This window comes from Ursus arctos, unplaced genomic scaffold, assembly GCF_023065955.2.
Source record: "Ursus arctos isolate Adak ecotype North America unplaced genomic scaffold, UrsArc2.0 scaffold_29, whole genome shotgun sequence".
Classification (NCBI taxonomy): domain Eukaryota; kingdom Metazoa; phylum Chordata; class Mammalia; order Carnivora; family Ursidae; genus Ursus; species Ursus arctos.
The window spans coordinates 2169021-2188338 of NW_026622974.1; the positions used below are offsets into that span (position 1 = coordinate 2169021).

At 55.0% G+C, this 19318-nt stretch overlaps 1 protein-coding gene and 1 non-coding gene across 2 annotated transcripts in view; one reads left to right on the forward strand and one right to left on the reverse strand.

The window, feature by feature from the left end:
* Positions 1-19318, reverse strand: part of LRFN2 (leucine rich repeat and fibronectin type III domain containing 2) — a 39369-nt gene continuing 20051 nt past the window's right edge. Inside the window, exon 2 of the mRNA XM_026506960.4 lies at positions 1-979. Within this exon, the coding sequence (XP_026362745.3) occupies positions 1-979 (979 nt within the window). The remainder of the gene's footprint in view (positions 980-19318) is intronic.
* LOC113261382 (U6 spliceosomal RNA) lies at positions 13258-13361 on the forward strand. The gene has a single exon (XR_003318365.3). It is a non-coding gene; the product is annotated as a U6 spliceosomal RNA (small nuclear RNA).

Genomic DNA, 19318 nt, shown 5'->3' on the forward strand with positions numbered 1-19318 from the left:
CTACACCGTGCTCTCCATCACCCACTCGGAGCTGCCGAAAGTTCCCCGGGCCCCCACCAGGTCACTCTCCTCAAAGGGCAAGAGCATGCCATTGACAGAGAGGCTGCGCTTGGTCCAGATGTTCGAGACCCTCCGAGGGGGGCTGTAGCCACCGGGTGCGACCCCTCCAGCTGCAGCAGCTGCAGCGGCAAAGTCCCCCATGTCAAAGGAATGGCTGCGTTTGGCCTTGCCCTCCAGGGGCAAGGGGAGCAGGCTCCTGGCCCGGGCCGCTGGAGGCCCCAGCAGTGGCTCTCGGTCCGAGTGGTGGCCCCTGGCCGATGTCCCAGACCCTCTCCCGCCTGGAGTCCTGGAGTCCAGCAGCTCCTCTTTTCTCTGACTCTTGAGGTCCAGGGAGGCAAAGGCCCCCATCAGGCGGTCAAGGTTAGGCTTGGGGCGGGGTGCAGGGGGTGGGAGCCTCCAGGGGCCCCGCCCCAGCCCTGCGGCCTCCCCGCTGCCCAGGGAGCTGGAGGAAGAGGAGTCGCTGCCCCGGGCCAGGCTGGCACTGAACTGTACAAGTTCATTGCGCACCACCACCTTGGGTGGCCCCTGCGTGGGGACCCCGCTGGGTGCGCTGGCCAGAGTGGGTGGCGGGGCCCCATTGGTCTGCGAGTGCACGTTGCTGACCGCAGCGGCTGCCAGCTTGCCCGGGGCCTCCTGGTTGCAGACTTTGTAGCGCACCATGAGGATGACGATGAAGACCAGTAGCGTGGCCACGATGATGCCGCCGATGACCAGGATCATGGTGCCGCCCAGGATCTGGCTGTGCATCGACTGGCACTGTGGGTAGTCAGCCTTGGTGAAGAACTGGGCACAGCCCACGATGTTGGTGGCCGTGAGCGTCGTGGCCGTGTCGTCCCACATGGCCAGCACACACAGGTCGTAGCCGGTTCCAGACACCAGGTTGTTGACCACGAAGGCCTTGTTGGAGGCTGGGATCATCCTGGGGTGGGTGGACGCAGAGGGAGAAGACAGTGAGGGTAGGCAGGGACAGGAGAGGTTGGCGGTAGGGAGACAGACACAGGGACCAGAGGGAATAAGGTGGAGCAGGAGAGAGAAGGACAGGCGAAAAGGTGGGAAAAGGAGCCAAGGAGACGGGACGGGAGGGGAGAGAGGAGGAGGAAGCAAAGGGACGGCAGAGGGCAGGAACAGGGTGTGATAGGTGGTAAAGGAGTCCCGGGGGAGAGGAGAGAGGCCCACGTACGAAGCCAGGGCAGGACATGTGGGGGTGAAAAGGGCAGGGAGAGAGAGATTCAGGGGTGGAAGGGTCAGTGAGAAATTCACAAGCAGACCAAGTGCCCAATGGCCCAGAAGAGGCCGAAACACAGACACCAGCAGTGTGAAGATGAAGAGAACGAGAAGGGGGGTGTGGAGAGCAGGTAAGAAGAAGGAGGTAGAGAGAAGAAGGTGGGAGCCTCAGGCAGAGATGGGAGAAGGACCATGGGAGGGGCAGAGGGGGAGACATGGAGAGGCAGAGAGGTTAAAGCCAGTGGAAGCCCAGTCTAAACAAAGAGACCCCCAGCCTGACTCCCGGCCTGTCTTCCTCAGACTCTGGGAGGTGGTGGGAGCCAGGCCTGCCCGGCCTAAACTCGGGATGCCCCAGACTCCATCCACCCCTGCTTGTGTCCTGGAGATTCATGGACATTGTCTGAGCCCCTCCCTGGGCCCTGCGCTGCAGGAGTCACAGTCCAGGCCCTGCCCTCGGAGCCCATGACATCCTTCTCTGCGAATGGCTTTCTCAGGCCTGGCAGGAGAGTGTTTGCTGCTGCAAACCAGGTTGGAGGGGTCTAAGCAGAAGACAGCTGGAGACAGGGAAAGGAGGGGGACAGTGAGATGTGGAAGATGGGAGGGCGATTCTGCTTCCCAGAAGGAAGGGATGATTCCTCTCCCTCCGGGGCATGGCAAGAGGCTGGGGAAAGAGTCTCTGTGCAGAGAGGCCTGGTCCCTCCACCTTAGGGGAGGGTCTGGGGGGGCTGCAGTCTCCCACACTGGGGCCCACCCACTGTCCTGGGCCTCTTCTGCTGGGACCCTCAGGAAGCCTGGGCGCACACCCTGATCTCTAAGGCCCTGTCCAGGTATCGTGCCTTGTGGCATCTCCAAAGACAATGCCCTGTTACCCCATAAACACTCCTGCAGAGATAGTCACCTCGTCCTGGAGGGGCCAAGTCCCTCTCTGCCTTTCCCACCACCCCTCCTCCCAAAGAGCCCTCCGTTCTCCATCCCCCTACTACTTAAGGGCTCTATCAGCACCCACCAACCCCACAAACCCAGAGTCAGGCAGTTTAATTGAGATCTCAAATATGAAATACCAGAGCCTGAAAACTTCGGCCCGGGAGCTCCTCGTGCAGGATTGGAGCTGACAGGCATTTACTGACAACCCGTCAGTGGGCCGCGCAGGAGGTCTTTGCCTCCTTCCTCACATTCCCAGGCTGCTGTGTGGTTGGGGAAGCCACTTCGGAGGAAGCATTGGTCCCCAGCCCCCACCCCCCAGCTACAAGAGGTTGGGTGGGGCCGGGGTGGGGGGATCTGCAAGGGCCCGCGGGCCAGCCCCTTAGGTCTATCTGTTTCACCTGGGCATTGTGGCAACCCTGTGAGGATAGGGACTAATGCCCTCCTGGCACAGAAGAGGAATGGCCATGATTCAGAGAGGTTAAGTGATTTGCCTGAAGTCACACAGCTGGGGCTGCTAGGCTGGGCCGCTGGACTTGGACACTGGTTCCCAGATCCACAGTCTGGGTTTGCTCCTTACCATGTCACAAACATGAGGCACGTTTCTTCATCTCACTGAAAAGCTTGTCCCCGCCTGTGGCCTGTCAGCCACCCCTTCCCTGGAGCAGTGCTCAGGGCCCACCACGCTCTCATGCCTCCACCGGCAGGATCTCTGGCCTGCTCAGCCACCCACTGGGCAGAGCGCACTTCATCTCCCCTTGGAGCTGACGATAGAAGCCTCAGTGGAGGAGCGATACGTACCCAGAACAGTGACGCAGTAAGCAAACCCCAAGGGTCACCTGTGTGCCAGGCCCCATTGTCAGGGCCCTATGGCTCTCAGCTCACTTAGTCCTATAGCAACTCTCCGGGGCAGCCACTACCGTGACCCTTACTCTGCAGGTGGGGGGGGCAGAGGTGCAGACACAAACACACACAGCTGGGATTTGACCCCACACCGCTGCCCCCCAGCACCTTGCTGGGTCATGAGCAGTGTCAGAGCACATGCATCAAGGGGGGGGGGGATGGGCCAGCTTGCTTATTGAACAGCTGTTATGTGATGGGGTTTTCACATCCGGGGTTGCACTTAACCTTTGCCCCAATCCGAGGACATGGCGGATGGACCATGAGCCCAGACCTCCTATCCATGTTTAGCTGGCTTCTCCTGGAAAGCAGACACCACCCCTACCCCTAATTAATAATAAAGTAGAGGGGCTAAGGTCTAGGGAGGGCTTCCTATGTGCCAGGCACCGTTCTGAGATCTTTAAGGGGATTAATACTCATAACTGGAATCGTCATCTCCATTTTACAGACAAGAACCAGAGGTGCAGAAAGGTTAAGCTGGCTGCCCAGGGGCGCCCAACTAGTAACTGACAGAGCGGGGATCTGAACTGGGCAGTCTGGCCTCAGGGCCTTCCCTCCTGACCACTGTGCCCTCCCATCTCTCAGACACTGTCCTATTTTCCTGAGGCCTCAGGGCGACTCTGTGTGGGACCCTGCCTGGCGCCTCTCCCCCTTGCTTCCCAGGGCAGGGCAGCTCAGAATATGATAAAGCCACAGTGGGCCGTGCTGCTGACAGAAGTGCAACAGACTGAGCTGATCCTTGGCACCAGGGGTGAGAGGGGGCAGGCTGGGAGAAGCTTCTCACTGTAACTGGCGCATCAGAAACGTGGCTGGAGGAAAGAGCTCTGGGTTCCTGGGTATGTGTGTGTGTGTGTGTGTGTGTGTGTGTGTGTGTGTACTTACAGGTGAGCCAGAGCCACCTGGCTCCAAACAGCCTTGGCAGTCAAGTCCACCTTTGGCAAAAACAGCAATAACCAGCGTTCACTGAGCACTAATCTTGTGCCCAAGTTTGCGTGCATGATCTCACTTAACCCACCTGACAACCCCTGGAGGAAGTCATTATCATCATTCCTGTTTAGGGAAGGAGGAAGCTAAGGAATTGTCACTTTCCCTCGTGGGAGTGGTGAGCCGAGACCAGATCTGGGTCCGTGGGGATTCAGATCCCACACTTTTAGGCATAAGCAAGGCTGCTTCCCACCCTGCGCAACCAAAATGACAAACGGCATGAGAAAATCGTGTGAAATGGGCACTATTCAAACTCTAGTGACACAACCAAACTCATCTCTGCCCGGGTGGCCCTGTCTACCCGCTCATGCTCCCTCGCACAACCAAACCCTGGTCCTCCAGGCTAGATCTGGAGAGGCCGGGTCCCTGCTTCACTCCTAACCATGTCCCACGTTCCACCTTCTGGACTGCTCACTGCCTTCCAACTCCACACTCACACTTTTGCTTAGGCCTTGCTGTCTTTGGTGTGGACGAGTGCAGCAGCCTCCAGACAGGCCTCCCTGCCTCTGCCTGTGCTCCCTTCACGTCCATGCTCAGCACCACCAACCCCAGAGCGCACCATCTGAAACAACTCTGGCCACGCCCCTCGCACACTGAAACACTCCTCAAGGGCTGACGGTGACCTACAGGAGACAGTCCAAGCTCCGGAGAGGGGCTCCCAAACCAGGCTGCCCATCACATTCTTGTCCTTCCACCCACACACCCTCTGGCTTAGCCCACAGTCTATAGGAAAACAGCTCGGAATCAGCTGGGCCCAATAGCAGCAGAAGGCATACTCACAGAGGCATAATTAAAGCCTTTGCTTACAAAGGACCTTGTTACAAAGGGGTAGATTTGGGGATGAGGGGGCCGCAAGGGAATGTGCCATAAACCAGGATTGGTAGCAGACGTGATGTTCTCCAGTCTAGCTCTGAGCATACCAGGGGAGGTCACCAGACCCTGCCTGAACTCACTCTTCCCTCCTCCCAATCTTCTGCTGTTGCTCCCTATGGCTGAACCCCACCGGCAGCTGGGGTTCCTGGCAGTACACTGGTCAGGCTTCCAGGGCACACAGAAGCACAGAGGGGTGGATCTGGGGAGGTAACAGGCAATATCTGGCACAACCATCGGGTCACAGCCCACCTCGTGAAAGACACTTCCTGAAATCCTGTGTGAAAGACACTTCCTGAAATCCTGATAGGTTTCTTTCTATAACACACACCGGCAACATCTCTGCTAGCAGAAACCATGAATTGCTATTTTAAGTTCAGTTGCTCCAACATGTTAAATTTAATTAAGCTCACGTGCTCTAAAGCACAATTTAAAGCTGCAACCCCAAGCACTTACCCAGGAAAAACAAAACAAACGTAAGTGGCTGCCTCTGAGTTGTTTTTTTTCCCCCTATTAATATGCATTTGGCATTCATACTTAATACTATCAGACAAATCTACAGCTGATGTCTGCAGCTGATGCCAGAGGTTTAGGAAGGAATCACAGGAGCATACTGGTTACCCGAATATTTGCTCCCACATCTGTCTTCCCTTTCACCTGTCCCCACTCTGTGTGCCAAGGAACTACATTTCCCAGGCTCCCTTGCCTGTTTCCAGTCTCCTTGGGCTAGGGCTTGCAGGAAGAGTTTGCCAATGGCGGCCCTGGGAGAAGGCTGGAGAACCAGAGGTGGGGGAGAAGCCAGATATTTCTTCCTCCTTTTCTGCTTCATGTGGTGCCTTCCCATCAGCTGCTGAGCCCCCCCCCTTGTGATCCCCACTCCTGGGGGTCTGGTTCCTGCTGGATGGATTTGGATCTTTGGCTCTGGTCATGTCCTCTCCTGTGCTCTCCGCCCCCGGGTTGGGGTGGGAGGGGACTATGGCTTCCTGCTGTCCCTCATCTCTGCGATGCCTCCCTGCCCCGGGGTTGAAGCCCCAGCGATTCCATCCCTTGGATAGCCCAACCCCTGTACTGAATTCCGTCTTAAATATAGAGTGTGCTTTTATTTTTCCTGACTGAATCCTGAGTAGCACGGGAGGTAACCTTCCCGTGACGAGAATGTTCTGTTATCATTCTCCCCTTGCACTTTTGGAAGAGACTATCCTGGCTTCACAGCAGCAGCACATCGTGGCCTCACTGGTGGGACTCCAGCTGCAGGAAGCACTTGGCCACCTTCTCTGACTCTCTCCCCACTCCCCACATAAGCCACCCCAGCCCCTTGGCTTCTAGCAACCCCTCTTCCTGGAAGCATCCGATCTCTTTCTCTACCAGGTGACTGTGTCCTTTGGGGACTGACCCAGACGTCACATCTGACCCCACCGAGAGCTGCCCCCACCCTTACACATCCCTCCCTTAGAGCCCTTCTCTGTTTACGCACTGCCACCAGCTCCCTTGAGGACAGGGGCCTTGTCTCGCTCACTTTGTAGCTCCACAGCCAATCATGGTATGTGGCCCAGAGTCACGGCTGAGTCAGTATTTACCTTACGGTTGAGTGAGTGAAAGAGTGCTTTGTTAAATGTTAAGGCCTGTACAAATGGGAGAGAATCTTCTTTAAATATGATGGCTGGCTAACGGCGACTCGCAGACACTGGCTGGTCCCCAGGAGATCCTTCCACAGAGGTGTTTTCTATATCCTTGAGGCTCCCTGTGTGGCCTCCTGACCACCTTTATGGATGTGCACGTAGTTACGTGTGTGGGGCGTGTGAGTGTGGGCGTGGAGGTGCATGTGTGTGCATGTGTGGGTGGGTGTCAGTGCTCACACACAGATGGTGTGCAAAGGTGGTTCCCCCCAGTGTTAGTCACGGCTCTTCTCAACCCTTCCAGACACTCTTGTGTGTCCCCTGACACTTCTGAGGTGACTCCTGTGTGCCCTCTCCCAGAAACATTTGCAGGCCAGGCCTGCTCCTTCCTAATAGCTACCATTAAAGATATCAGAGCATCCGAGAACAGGAATGGGAGAGATCCTGACTCTCTGCCCAGGGCCTCAGGGCAAAGCCTGGGAGCTGACCCCCAGAGCCCACTTCCCCCTCCCTGGGCTCACTCTCGACTACATTCCCCTGTCTCCCTTGTAGTTAGAGGAATCCAAGCCATATGTTCTGGCAAATGGAATGTGAGCCACCCCCCGGCCAGGCCTTAAAAGAGAGGGACTGCCTGCCCCACACTCTCCCTCCCTTCTGCGGCCAGACACGGGGTACGGTGACCTGTCTTGACCACACAGGTGACAGCGAGGCCTGAAGGGTGGTAGAAGCCAGAGGTGTCTGCGTCTCCAGGTGAAGAAGACCTCCTGACTAACAGCAACCACCCCCCCCCCCCCACCAAATCCATGATGCACCGTGGCTCCCAGTTGGGCCTCTGCACCAATCTGGAGAAGCCACGTCAAGCTGCCCCACTTCACCTCCCCGGCTCTGCACCCTCCTTACCTGCTCTTCTCAGAACCACCAGCCTGCCAACCTCTCCGGCCGGCTGCAAGATCTCGGGGCACACAAAACAGCCTCATTAAAACAAAGCGAGCGGCCCTGGCTCCCCAGCCTCTCCTTCTTCCCGCAAGCCCCCGGAGGGGCCTGTTTGCTTCGCTGTACAAACTGCCAGGTAGAGAGGAGGCGTGGCTGCTTCTCTCCGGCATACACCTTATCGAGTACTTCCCATGAGCTGGGCACTTGACAGGCACGGTCTCTTTGATTCTGTGCACTGCTCGTGTAAGTGGGAATAATTATCCCCACGTTACAGATGAGGAGACTGAGGCTCAGGCGGGTGGGTCACCTGCTCAAGGGCATGGGGCCGGACAGTGGCTGAGCCAGTGTTGTAAGCCAGGCCTGCCAGGGCCCCGAGCATGATCTGCCCTCTACTGAATGACCTGGAACTGTACTGAGCAGAGTCAGATTTTAGCAGCAAGCAGGACTTAGAGTCAGGCTAACTGACAGCAATACCAAAAAACTCCCAGAAAACCAAAAAAACACAAAAATCGCATATTAGTACAATGACAGCTGATATTTATCGAACACTTAAATATGTCAAACACTCTTCTGAGTATGCGACATGTATTAAACTAATTTAATCCTAATGGCAACTCTATGAGGGAGATATGCTATTACAATCCTCGTTTCACAGATAAATTGAAGCTCAGAGAAGCATTTTGCCCAACGTCTCATAGGACATTTGTGCCTAGACAAGATTTGAACCCAGCACTCTCACATTACCTCCATCAGTGCTCACAATAACCCTGAAAAGTACAGTTCATAATTAAGCTCCCATTTTAGAGGCAGTAACTGAACTGCCCGAGGTTGCAGGGGGAGTTGGGGGGAGAGATGGGATTTCGGTGAGCACTGAGGGTCGTCTGGCTGCTTCCTGACACTCGCATGAGGTCTGGAGACTCGAGGCGGGAGCCACGTGGATATTTGCAGGCAGTTTCCTCACAGAGCAAGCTGCCAGGACAAAGGCCCTGAGGCAGGAACAGTGAGGAAGCGGGTATGGCTGGAATAGAGTGATGGGAAGGAAGAGTGGTAGGAGGTGAGGTCACTGAAGTCGTAGCCAGGAGCCAGGTTCTGGAAGGCTTGTAAATATGTTCGGTGTTGTGTTCCAACCCAGAGTATTTGCTGGGCTCCAGGGTTGAGAAAGATCCTGAGGCTGTGTTCAACTTCAGTGGGACAGAGTGGTATGGGTTTGGAAGAGCCTGTGTCCTCTGTCTATTGTTTCTGGTCTAGGGATCAGAGAATAGTTAGAATTGCTGGAATTACTAATACAAGCTATCGAAACCCCTCTTCTTGTGTCTCAGGCCAGGTGCTGGCCTTGCCTAAATGTGTGGCCCTGCGTGGTAGCAGGGAAAGCCATACGGCTGCTCTTTAAGATGGGATTAGCATGGAGCTGGCGTGACTGAGTGAGGGCTCCAAGAATCAGAAGCCTCTTAGGAACTTCTGACCGGGGCCAGGGGCCAGGGACCACACTCTGCCGCTGCCTTTCTGCCTTTGCCCCTCCTGAGAACACAGGGCCCCCCGGGTGTCCTGAGGCCCTCTGTCTTCTTGACTTCACCCTGTCAGCAGGTAAAGAAGCCCCATTCAAGATGATTGAGATTCTGAGGCAAAGCCCTCACTATCCATTCCCACAGCCCGCAGGAGAGCAGGCCAGGTGGGGAAACAGAGCCCTTGTGGAACTGGCCTCTGGGTGGGCTCTCTTACCCTCCTTCCCCCTGCCTCTCCTGCACCAGCAGCCAGGGGATCTTGTAAAAGCCAGTGAGGTCAAGTTCTTGCTCTGCTCTCTACCCCCAGTGAGGCCTGTCTCACGTGTCAAAGTCCTTGCGTGGTCCACACAGGCCCCATGTGATCTGCGCCTCACCTCTCTTATTTCCTCTCTTCCTCCTTACCCGGATCACTCTGCACCGGCGCCTGGCCTGCCTTCTAGTCCTCAAACCTGCCGAGGGTGCCCCTGCTTCCGAGCCTTTGCACTGGCGGTTGTCCTTACCTCAGTGCTCTTCCTCCAGATGGCCCATGCTCACTACTTCACCTCCTTCAATTCCGCTCCAATGTCACCTTCCCTGACCTATTTAACATGGCAGGCTTCCTCTCATCTCTACCTTGGCTCCCCCACGCCCCTTACTCTGCTCCATTCCCCCCCATTCCACTGTTATTGCCTGAAAGATGCTAGCATTTGCTTATTTACTATGCTTACTATTAATTATCTTTCTCTCCTTGCAGTAGAATCAATCTTAGCTCTCCCTCTGGGCGTCAGTTTTTTGCCTGTTTTGTTCGCTGATATTTCCCCAGCCTTGAGAACAACACTTGGCACCAAGGAAGCCCTTAAAAACATCTGTTGGGCAGGTGAAGGAAATGCGTGTTCTCTATTTGCACTACCTAACACAGTAGCTACATGTGGCTATTTAAATTTGACTCTAATCAATTAAAATGGAATCAGATTAAACATTCAGTTCCCCAGTCACGCTAGTCACAGGTGGCTAGAGGCTACCACACGGGACGGGGCAGCCGCCGAGCACCCCCGTCCCGTCCCGGAGCTCCATCGGACGGCACTCTTCTAGAGCGTGCGGAGGGCCCCAGCAGGAGGCAGGTGCTTTCCTGTGTGAGCCCCAGCACCCCAAACAGATGGGGTCAGGCCGGGGAACACCGTCCAGCTCAGGGACCACTTCTAGAGGTTTCCATAGGGCTTCTGGGTTCTCTTTCTCCCCGCAAGGTCCCTCAGTGACTTTGGACAGCTTCATCCTTTCGTTTTGGTTCTTGCAGCTTCTCTTGGCTCCTTGGACCTGAGGTTCAGTGGGGTCTCTCTGGGGTTCCCCTGGGCCTGGCTCAAGCTCACATGCCCTCAGAGTGCTTAGACTCTCAGCCTTGCCAAACAGAGGCTCTGCCCCCCCCAACGCCGTGTAGTTCTCTGTTTCTAAATCGTCATTCCTGCTTTTCCACTTCCCATCTAGGAGTTACACTTTGGTTGCATAAGTCTCTATTAAGAAAAATCCCCGATAAATCCAATCCCAATGATAAATGTCACGCCTCCCGGGACTACCTCCCGCTGGGAAGAAAGAGAAGGTGCAGGGCAGCAGAGTGCCACGGGGGTGAGCAGACCCTGGAGCCAGCCTGCTGGGTTCAAACGCTGGCTCCGCTGCTAACCAGCTGTGATAAGGTACCACGGGCAACCTCTTAACCTGTCTGTGCCTTAGTTGCCTAAAAATACCCGATTTCTGTAACATGGGGCATTTATAAGCTCTGCCTTATAGGGTCGTTATAAGGTTTACATGAGTCATGATTCACAAAGAACCTAGCTCGGTGTCTGGCACAGAGTAAGTTCCTCTTGAACATCTATCATGTAAAGGAGTCGGTGATGCTGAACCAAAAGAAACATCTCTTACAGTGGAAATGCAGGCCTCGGGGTCCTCACACCAGCTAGAAAGCGGGAGACCTGCGTTGCCCCCGTGTCCTGGCTGGGCCGGCAGGGAGGCATGGTGCCTGGGACACTCACTGCAGGGACATGTGTCCCCCACCCTCCACATGACTCCAAGAGTCTTTTTCAGAAGACAAGTGGTGACAACGTTAGTTAACCCTAGTGGAGTGATTGTGGAGATGTCTGGAAATCAGGCCAAAGTGAGGCAAGCCCCAGCAGGCTACCTCTGTGCCCACCTCCCCAGAGTAAGGGCTTACCCAGTGACAGGTGAGGGTTTGACCTGGGGAGACCTTTCCTTTGCTGCCTGACTCGGGAAGCATGGCACAGCCGGCTACCTGGCAAGGGCATGGGAAATCGCCAGGCCCCGTGTTTGGCTGGTACTATAGTGCCAGTAAGGGAGTTTCTCCCTGCTCCATGGTGCTCCTTCACGGAGAGGATTGAGCCAGGAGGTCAGGGCGAGAGCGCTGGTCCTGGGTCGTCGGGGTTCAAAGCCTGGCACCATCACTTACTGGCTGTGTGACCTTGGGCAAGCCACTCAACTTCTCTGTAAAGGGGGGCAGATGACAGGGCCTCCCTCACAGGGTCCTTATGAGGACTAAATGAGTCAGCACCTATTGTGTGAACGGTGCTGGGTCCTTCGTGAGAGCTCAGCATATGCTAGCTGGTGACCGAGGGTGTCATTTGGTCGGAGCGGGGGAGGGGGGCGGGGGGGAGCGGAGCGATGAACCTAGCAGGCGCGAGGTTAGGTTCAGTTCCGACTAGGGAGGCAGACACACAGCCCGGCGCAGCAGCAGCCGTCTCAGACCCAAAGGTCTGCTTTGGTGCCCTTGCTGGCCCAGCCTGCCCTCCCACCCAGGTGCTTGTCTGGCCAACTCCCCAATGTCTGCTGGTCTCTCTTGCCTCCCCTGCCATTTCCATACACAGACCTCAGGAACGTGGCTTGGGAGGGGCGCGAGTCCCTCCGCGACAGGCCCCTCTGGCTGTCAGCACTGTGCTCCCACGGGTCAGGTACAGGCCGGGCAGCCCATTCAGCTTCACACAGCCTCGAGTGGAGGGGAATCCCAGCTCACGTTGGGCTGTGTCCTGATAGCTGTTGCTTCTCCCACGGACCCCAAGCCAACCCTATGGGGACACGTAGAACAAGGTGGTGGTTTGTCTGTTTTTGGACACGTCGGTGCTTCTCTCAAATCTTGCAGTGGCTCTCCCATTCCAACTTGAGGTTCCACTTTTGCAGAATTAATGTTCCCTTTCCTTCTAACATTTCCTTGGGCCCCAGTTTTCATGTGCCTCTCGGCTGCTCACCTCTGGTCACTTGCGTCTGTGGTCAGCCCTCCTCTCTGGGGCACTCTGAGCACAGAGAGCGGGGTCAGACCCCACCTTACCCCGATCGGACATCAGACTTCTCCTGAGCCTCCCCCACTCCCGCCCAAAACTGCACTGGACTTTCTGGAAGCAGCATCCCATCGGTGGTTCCCACTGAGCACGCGGTCAGTGGAAACGCCCTGTGATTTCCCTGCGGTTGCTACGAAGCCCCGTTGTTCCCATTCTGTTCCCCTAAAGCAACATTTCTACCATTGCCAGCTCATTTTTGCCATTGCTGTTGACCAGGCAAGCTCCCCAACCCACGGAAGGCCTCTCTTCTGTGTGTCTTTAACTTTCCTTCTATCTCCCTTCATCCAAATCGTGACAGATGTGCGACTTTTCTCTGTATTTACTTGTCCTTAGCTCCCAGCCCCCAAGGACCGGGTTGGCATGTCTTGGAGGAAAAAGTGTGGGTTTTGGAAGCAGACAGAAATCTCTCTTTGAAGGCCGGTTCTGCCCCCAACCGTGTGACTCGGGATCATTGTCTGTCTCTGAACCTCTTAGGTCACGTGCGAGATGGGGAGAGCAGTACCAACCTCCCGTGTGAGTGTGAAAAATCAGAGGCGGTGGGGGTAAGCATGGCCGCCACCTCCACCCCGTTCCCAGGGCCACTTGGTCCCTGGTCCCCCAGTGAAGATGACGATGACGATGAGAGTTGCCTTTTATCTCCTTGAGGAGCTGAGAAAAGCTTGCTCACTAACAATTCATCACTCACAGAAAAAAACACAGAAGGTGTCAGACCAATTATACCTCGTTGCAAACACAGGAGTGTTCAAAATAAAGATTCCCCACCAGCTGCGTTCAAACTGCACCTGAACAACGGTCAGACCCCAGGTCAGCGCCGCGCAATGACGTACCTGATGTGACAGGTCCCCCGGTTGGTAGACGCACCATTTCATGCGGGCGCCTTCCAGGGACAAAGTCACCTGTGGCACCAACGTCCTTAAAAATGTTACCACGGTGCTTGTGTCAGCCGCACATGTACAAAAATTGGAATGATAGAGAGATGAGTACGGCCCTTGCACACAGATGACATGAAAATTCATGAAGCATTGCCTATTTTTATGAAATTCTGACACAGGCTACAACATGGGTGAACCCTGAGGACATTCCGCTAAGTGCAAAAAAGCCAGCTACGGAAGGACAGCTGCGGCACATTCCACTTACTCGAAGTATGGCGAGCGCTCACGTTGACAGAGATAGCAGGTGGCAGGAAGGGCGGCTGCCAGGGGCTGGGGGGCGGGGAGAGGCAGCTGGCGTGTGGCGGGTGCAGTCTGCGTGGGGGACCGGGCGGTGCGGCTGCACCACAGTGTGAAAGTCCTGCGTGCCACTGAGCTACACACTCAAAAGTGCCTAAAATGGTCAATTTCACGTCCCATATATTTTAACACACACACACACACAATGCCGCCCTGCAAATGTCATCACAAAGCAAATCCTGCCAGGAGGGTAGGCTGTTGGAAACAAATCTGCCACGTCCGGGTGGCTGATGCACCCTTGGGGGGCGATCACCATTGGCAGGGCCTTCCTGGCTCCATTGTGCGCGGGCTCGGTCGGCCCTGTCAGATCAGGGATGGGCAGCATTTGGGGAGGGGCCTGGGTGGAATAGGGTGGCCCCTGGCCTTGTGTTTGCGCTTCTCCCTCTGTCCTGGCAGTTGAAGAACAAGGCAGCTCTAGAGCAGAACTTGGCATGAATCAAATGGGTGCAAGGAGGTTGTGCAAGAAAATCACATGGTGGTTCACAGGGTCCACTGTGGTGTCAGCTGGGCCTGGGTTCAATTCCTGCCCTGCCACTGATTAGCTGTGGGACTCCAGGCAGGTTATGTCACTCTCCCTGCCTGAGTTAAATAGCAATGCTAGCACCTGCTTGGTAGGAACCCTGTCAGGATGAAAGGAGGTAAGTGTGTGCAACGGCAGGAGGCCTGAACAGTAAACACGAGGTTCTGAGTCGACGACAGTGGGGAAGTCAGTGCTGACCCTTGATAGAAGAAATCAAGATGAAATGAAGCCCTCAGTCATCTCATGGCTGAGTTTGGGGGTCCCGCCTTTCCCCCCAGTTATAGATCCCTCTCTCTGTCACACGAGAAGCTCCTTGAAGAAGGGAATTGTCTCCACCCCTAAGTGGAATTTGTGCTGTGTGGAAAAAATTCACTGACTGTGTAGGTAAGTCACTTCACATCCCAGCTCTGAGCCTTACTCAGTTTTCTTGCTGCAAAATGGGTTCATAATGTCGATCATATGGTGTCTCCGTGAACAGTAAATACGGTTTTGTTTGGTACCAGACACCATGCTTAGAACGTGTGTGTGCAGTCAGGAGCAGCCATGATGATGCTGGGGTTCGGGGTAGATCAGGTTCCGTTCCTGGCCCCACCATCGGCTAGCTGAGCAATCTTGAACAAGGAAATCTCGCTCGTCTGAATCTCAGCTTTGTCGTCTGTGCCATGGAGCGATAATCCTGCTACCTACCCCAGAGGACACTTGAGCAAACCTAGGAGAAGGGAGTCTCCTGGGATGCAGCACGGAAGTGGTCAAGGGTCACAGTGCGAGGGGTTGTTCAGCACCCGTGCACGAACCAGTGACGGAGAACCCCGCGGTGCTTCCTTGAGGACCGCTCCAGCCGTGAGGCCAGAGCCTGGTCCCCACGACCGAGGAGCCTGCGGGACATCTAGCTGGCCAGGCGGCAGCGTCACTCCACTGCTGACTCCGCTCAGCAAAGAGATACTCTCTCCAGCGGGAGAAGCCTGCTCAGCCCTTCTCTGGGCTGCACGTCCGGGGATCCTCCCAGCCCACCTCTGCCTCTCCGGAGCAGGCTGGCTGGGAAGGAATTCATCAGGGTAAGGAGAGAATGACCTCTGGAAGGAGACGTCCCCACAGTGGGGAGACTACTCTGCTCGGCCAAGCAGGAGAGAGGATGGGAGAACAGAGACATCCCCACCCATCCAATACCCTCAGGTCCAGGCTCTAACCCTGGCTTTGTCACAGACTTGCTGTGTGGCCCTGGGCAAGCTACTTTCCTTCTCTGTGCTTCCAAGTCCAATTCTGATATTTTAGAATTCTATAAGAATATCGCCAGCGGAGGGGTGATAAAAGCCAGGGAGAGGCAGGAGGAGGGCAGGTGGGGTACAGCCAGCAAAGGGCTGGCGGAGCCCGAGCACCAGGTTCCCCACCCTGAGAGCACATAGGATTAGGCACCCGAGTGACCTGGGCTGTGAGCTCAAATCCTGCCTCACAACTTACTGGCTGCCTCATCTTTACCCTGTCGCTTAACTTCCTAGAACTTCATTCTTCTTGTTTGTAAAAGCTGTTTGCAGTTCTAAATTGCAAGGTCATATGAGGATTAGAAATAACGTATGCAAAACACTGGCATACAATATATACTCAATAGATCATGTATGAATGTGGTGAATGCTCCCACTTTATCACGTCTGTCATCTCTCTCTCTCCATCTATCTCTACGTATCTGTCTGTCTCCGACCTTCATCATCACTATCACCTTTTTCATACAGAACACCACCACCACCCAACCCATCCATCTCCCAGGAGGAGGGCAGAAGGTGAGCTGTCTGGGGGCACTGGTAGGTTGTATGGGGGCTCAGGGGCTCGGTGCTGAGAAGGTGAACCTTACTGTGGGACTTATTCATTAGCTGGGAGCTCTCAGGTGAGTCCGGCCTGGTCTAGAGGTGCCTGTCCTGGTTCTACCTGGGAGTGCCTAAAAGTAGCAAGATTACTATCCTCTCCTTCCCGAGCCCTCCCCAGGCCTGGGGCAGCAGTTCCTGTGGGGACAATGAGCACAGAATAGAGCCGCTAAATGCACTTTGTTGTCCCTTGGGGATGGTCATGGGGGTCTGTGATCTTCTTATATGGAAGTAATCATGTGAGTAAATCACGTGTGAGTACATCAAAGACTTGGGTCTATAGTTTTCTGGGAATCTCTCCAGCACTGTTTATTGTGGTGTATGGGTCTGAAGCCCCAGGAACTGGCTTCCTTTCCTCCCTCTCCTGGTCTGGCTATGGAGAGGCCATGCTGGGCTGCAGATGGAGCAAAGCTGATGAGGGCCCCTCTTGCCCTTTCCCACACACAAGGCAGGATGGAGGATGAAGCTTCTGGCGGGGTGGCTGTGTAAGTGTGTGTCCACTGGCCAGTGTGTGTGTGAGTGTGTGCTCATTGGCCAGTGTGAGCATGAGTGTGTGTCCATTCGCTAGTGCGTGTGTGTGTCCATTGGCCAGTGTGTGCGTGAGTGTGTGCTCATTGGCCAGTGTGAGCATGAGTGTGTGTCCATTCGCTAGTGTGTGTGTGTGTGTCCATTGGCCAGTGTGTGCGTGAGTGTGGGTCTATTGGCCATTATGGAAGCATCCTCGCTGTGTGAGCAGAGAGGAGGGTGTTGGCTTGAGGCTGTGGCCTATGTTAGCATTTGAATGAGTCAGACCATTTAGGAAGATGTCCTTGAGGGAGCTGCAAGGCTCCTGGGATCTGGCCCCACTCCCTCCCTGCCCCATCTCCTAGCCTCTGCCCCTTGCTCTCCCGCTGTAGCCACCCAGGCCCCTCACTGCTCCTCAGACCTGCTCTGGCCTTGGGGCCTGGCCCTGGCTCTTGCCTCTGCCGAGAATGCCCTTCCTGCAGACCTCCGCTTGGCTCAGTTCCTTCAAGCCTCTATCGGACCTCACCTTCTCAGGGAGGCCCACTCTGCCACACTCTTTAAGCTGCACCTTGCCACCGCCCGAGCCCCTTCCCCTGCTCTGCTCTCCCCTGCATAGCACTTACTGCCTCCCCACGCCTAGATAATTTACTCATTTATTGTGCTTGTTGCCTGCTTCCTCCATGAGGACAAGGATCCTCAGTTGTTTTGTTCACCGATGCATCCCAAGCACCCAGAATGGAAGCATTTACATTCTGGCATATTTGCCTCTGGTTCCTCATTTGTAACATGGGGACGATAATAGAAGCTCTCCACTTCATAGAGTTGTCGGGCAGATTAAATGAATGGATACCTACAAGCACAGAGAACAGTGCTTGGCACATAGTTCGATAAATGTCGGCTGTTATTATTATACTCTGTCACAGCTGGGAGTCAGAGTGAGAGGAGCGATCCGTGCGAAGGGCCCGGCACACTGGTGGTCACCAGAGGGGAAGGGGCTTACTGTCCTCTCAGTCATCTTGTAAAAATTCCCTGACCTCCCACAGTCCCGGAACCCATAGTATTGGACCCTTTAGGCTTAGGAAGTTAGTTATCAGTTTATTCATTACCATTTTTTTTTTAAATCCAGCCAGGAAGCCAGGAAGCCCCAGCCTGCCCACCCTGGGCTGCTGGCTCCCGATTCTATAGCTACTTAGCAGAATGTGACCAGCAAGCACGTCCTCTGAATGGCGTGGTTGCCATTCAGACCACGCAGGACCCCAGCTCAGGCCCAGGAGTTGGATGCCGGGATTCTTCTCCCAGCCCGGAGACCCCTAACAGGCTGTAGGACCCAGGACAAGTCCCATGCCCCCTGTCTGGGTCTCTGCTTTTCCTGGGCCCAGAAAGGAGTGGGGATTAGACCACTTCTAAGGTCTTTCCAGGCAGGTCTGTTCATCCAAGAAATGTTCCTGGAGCACCTGCTCTAAGCCCGCGCTGCTCCAGGCATTGGGGGTACAGTAGTGAGCCCTAGACACAAGTCCCTGCCTTGTGGAGTCGACATTCTGGGCATCGGGGGCAGGGGGCGGGCAGAAAGTAAATACACATAATTGGTAAATGATTAAATATGTCATAAAATGGAGCATGCTATGGGAAAAAAAAGGAAAAGTGTAGCAGGTTAAAAGAAGGTAAAAGTGTTGGTGGAGGGAGGGCAGGCTCAGCTCTAAGTGGGGTAGCCAGGGAAACCTCCTTGAGAAGGTCCCATTTGCAGAGAGGGACATCTTACATTCCAGGAACCTATGAATCTCAGCCATTCTTGGCACTTCTGTGCTCCAGAGAAAGCACTGTTTGGGGTCCTCTGGAATCCCCCATCTCTGAGCACACTGATTCCCAGCCTGCCCAGTGGGTGATGGGGCCAGAAGACAGATGAGCCAAATTCTCAAGAGTGATGAGTGATTGACCACTGTCTTTATCCACACTCCGATAATTTATAGCTCCTGTGTCTCTGATGGAATAAATACGACATTTTATTCTTCACTTTGCTTAAGACTCAAGGTCAACAGCTCAGCTGTGATTCAATGGCAGCTCCCTCCGCCGGACGTCCATGAGCCAGGGAGCCCCGTGGCTGTCAGAGATTCATGGCACCATCCTCCAGCCCTGCACACCCGCCTCCCCCTCAGCACTTGGTTCTGGGCTTCACCCGGCCAGGAAGGCAGTGGCCGCAGTGGCTCTGGGGGATGACGACTCATTAAGGGCAGAGACCAAGCCATAAATCTCCTCCCTCTCTCCTGAGTACACCCCATCACTAAGGTTGAACCCATGCCCCGCGTTTCATTTCAGTCCTGGGAGAAGGTAGCGATGGGGCGGCCAAGCAGCCACGGTTCAGATGGCAAGTTATAAATGAGAACGCCCCAGGGTCTGGTCATCACTTTCCTCAGCGTGGAGAAGGGGCAAAAGGCATGCATTAGCTTTCCGGCCTCCCATGGAGTCCTCCAGGCCCTTTATGCAGCCAGGGCCTCCTTCTGCTTTTAAAGAAGCTATGGTTTAGTCTGTTACACATCACCAGCACTGCCCAGAAGTTCTCCCACTTGTCTGGGTGAGATCCCTCCCTATAGCACCGACCTGTTTTTCCTTGTTTCTTCCTTACGTGGGGATGGGGGGATGTGTTCACGCTTCCCCTTTCTCCTCATGGTGGTTCTGAGTGACAGTAGGCGGAAGGTTCTGGGTTTTTGAAAAGATTAGGCGGCTGGGAAGAGGATGATATAAAAGGGAAATGGGGTCACTGGTCTCTATTATCTTTCTTTTCTCTTTTTTCTCTCCTTTCCTTTTTTTCTTTCCTTCCTCCCTTCCTTCCTTCCCCCCTTCCTTCCTTCCTTCCTTCCTTCCTTCCTTCCTTCCTTCCTTCCTTC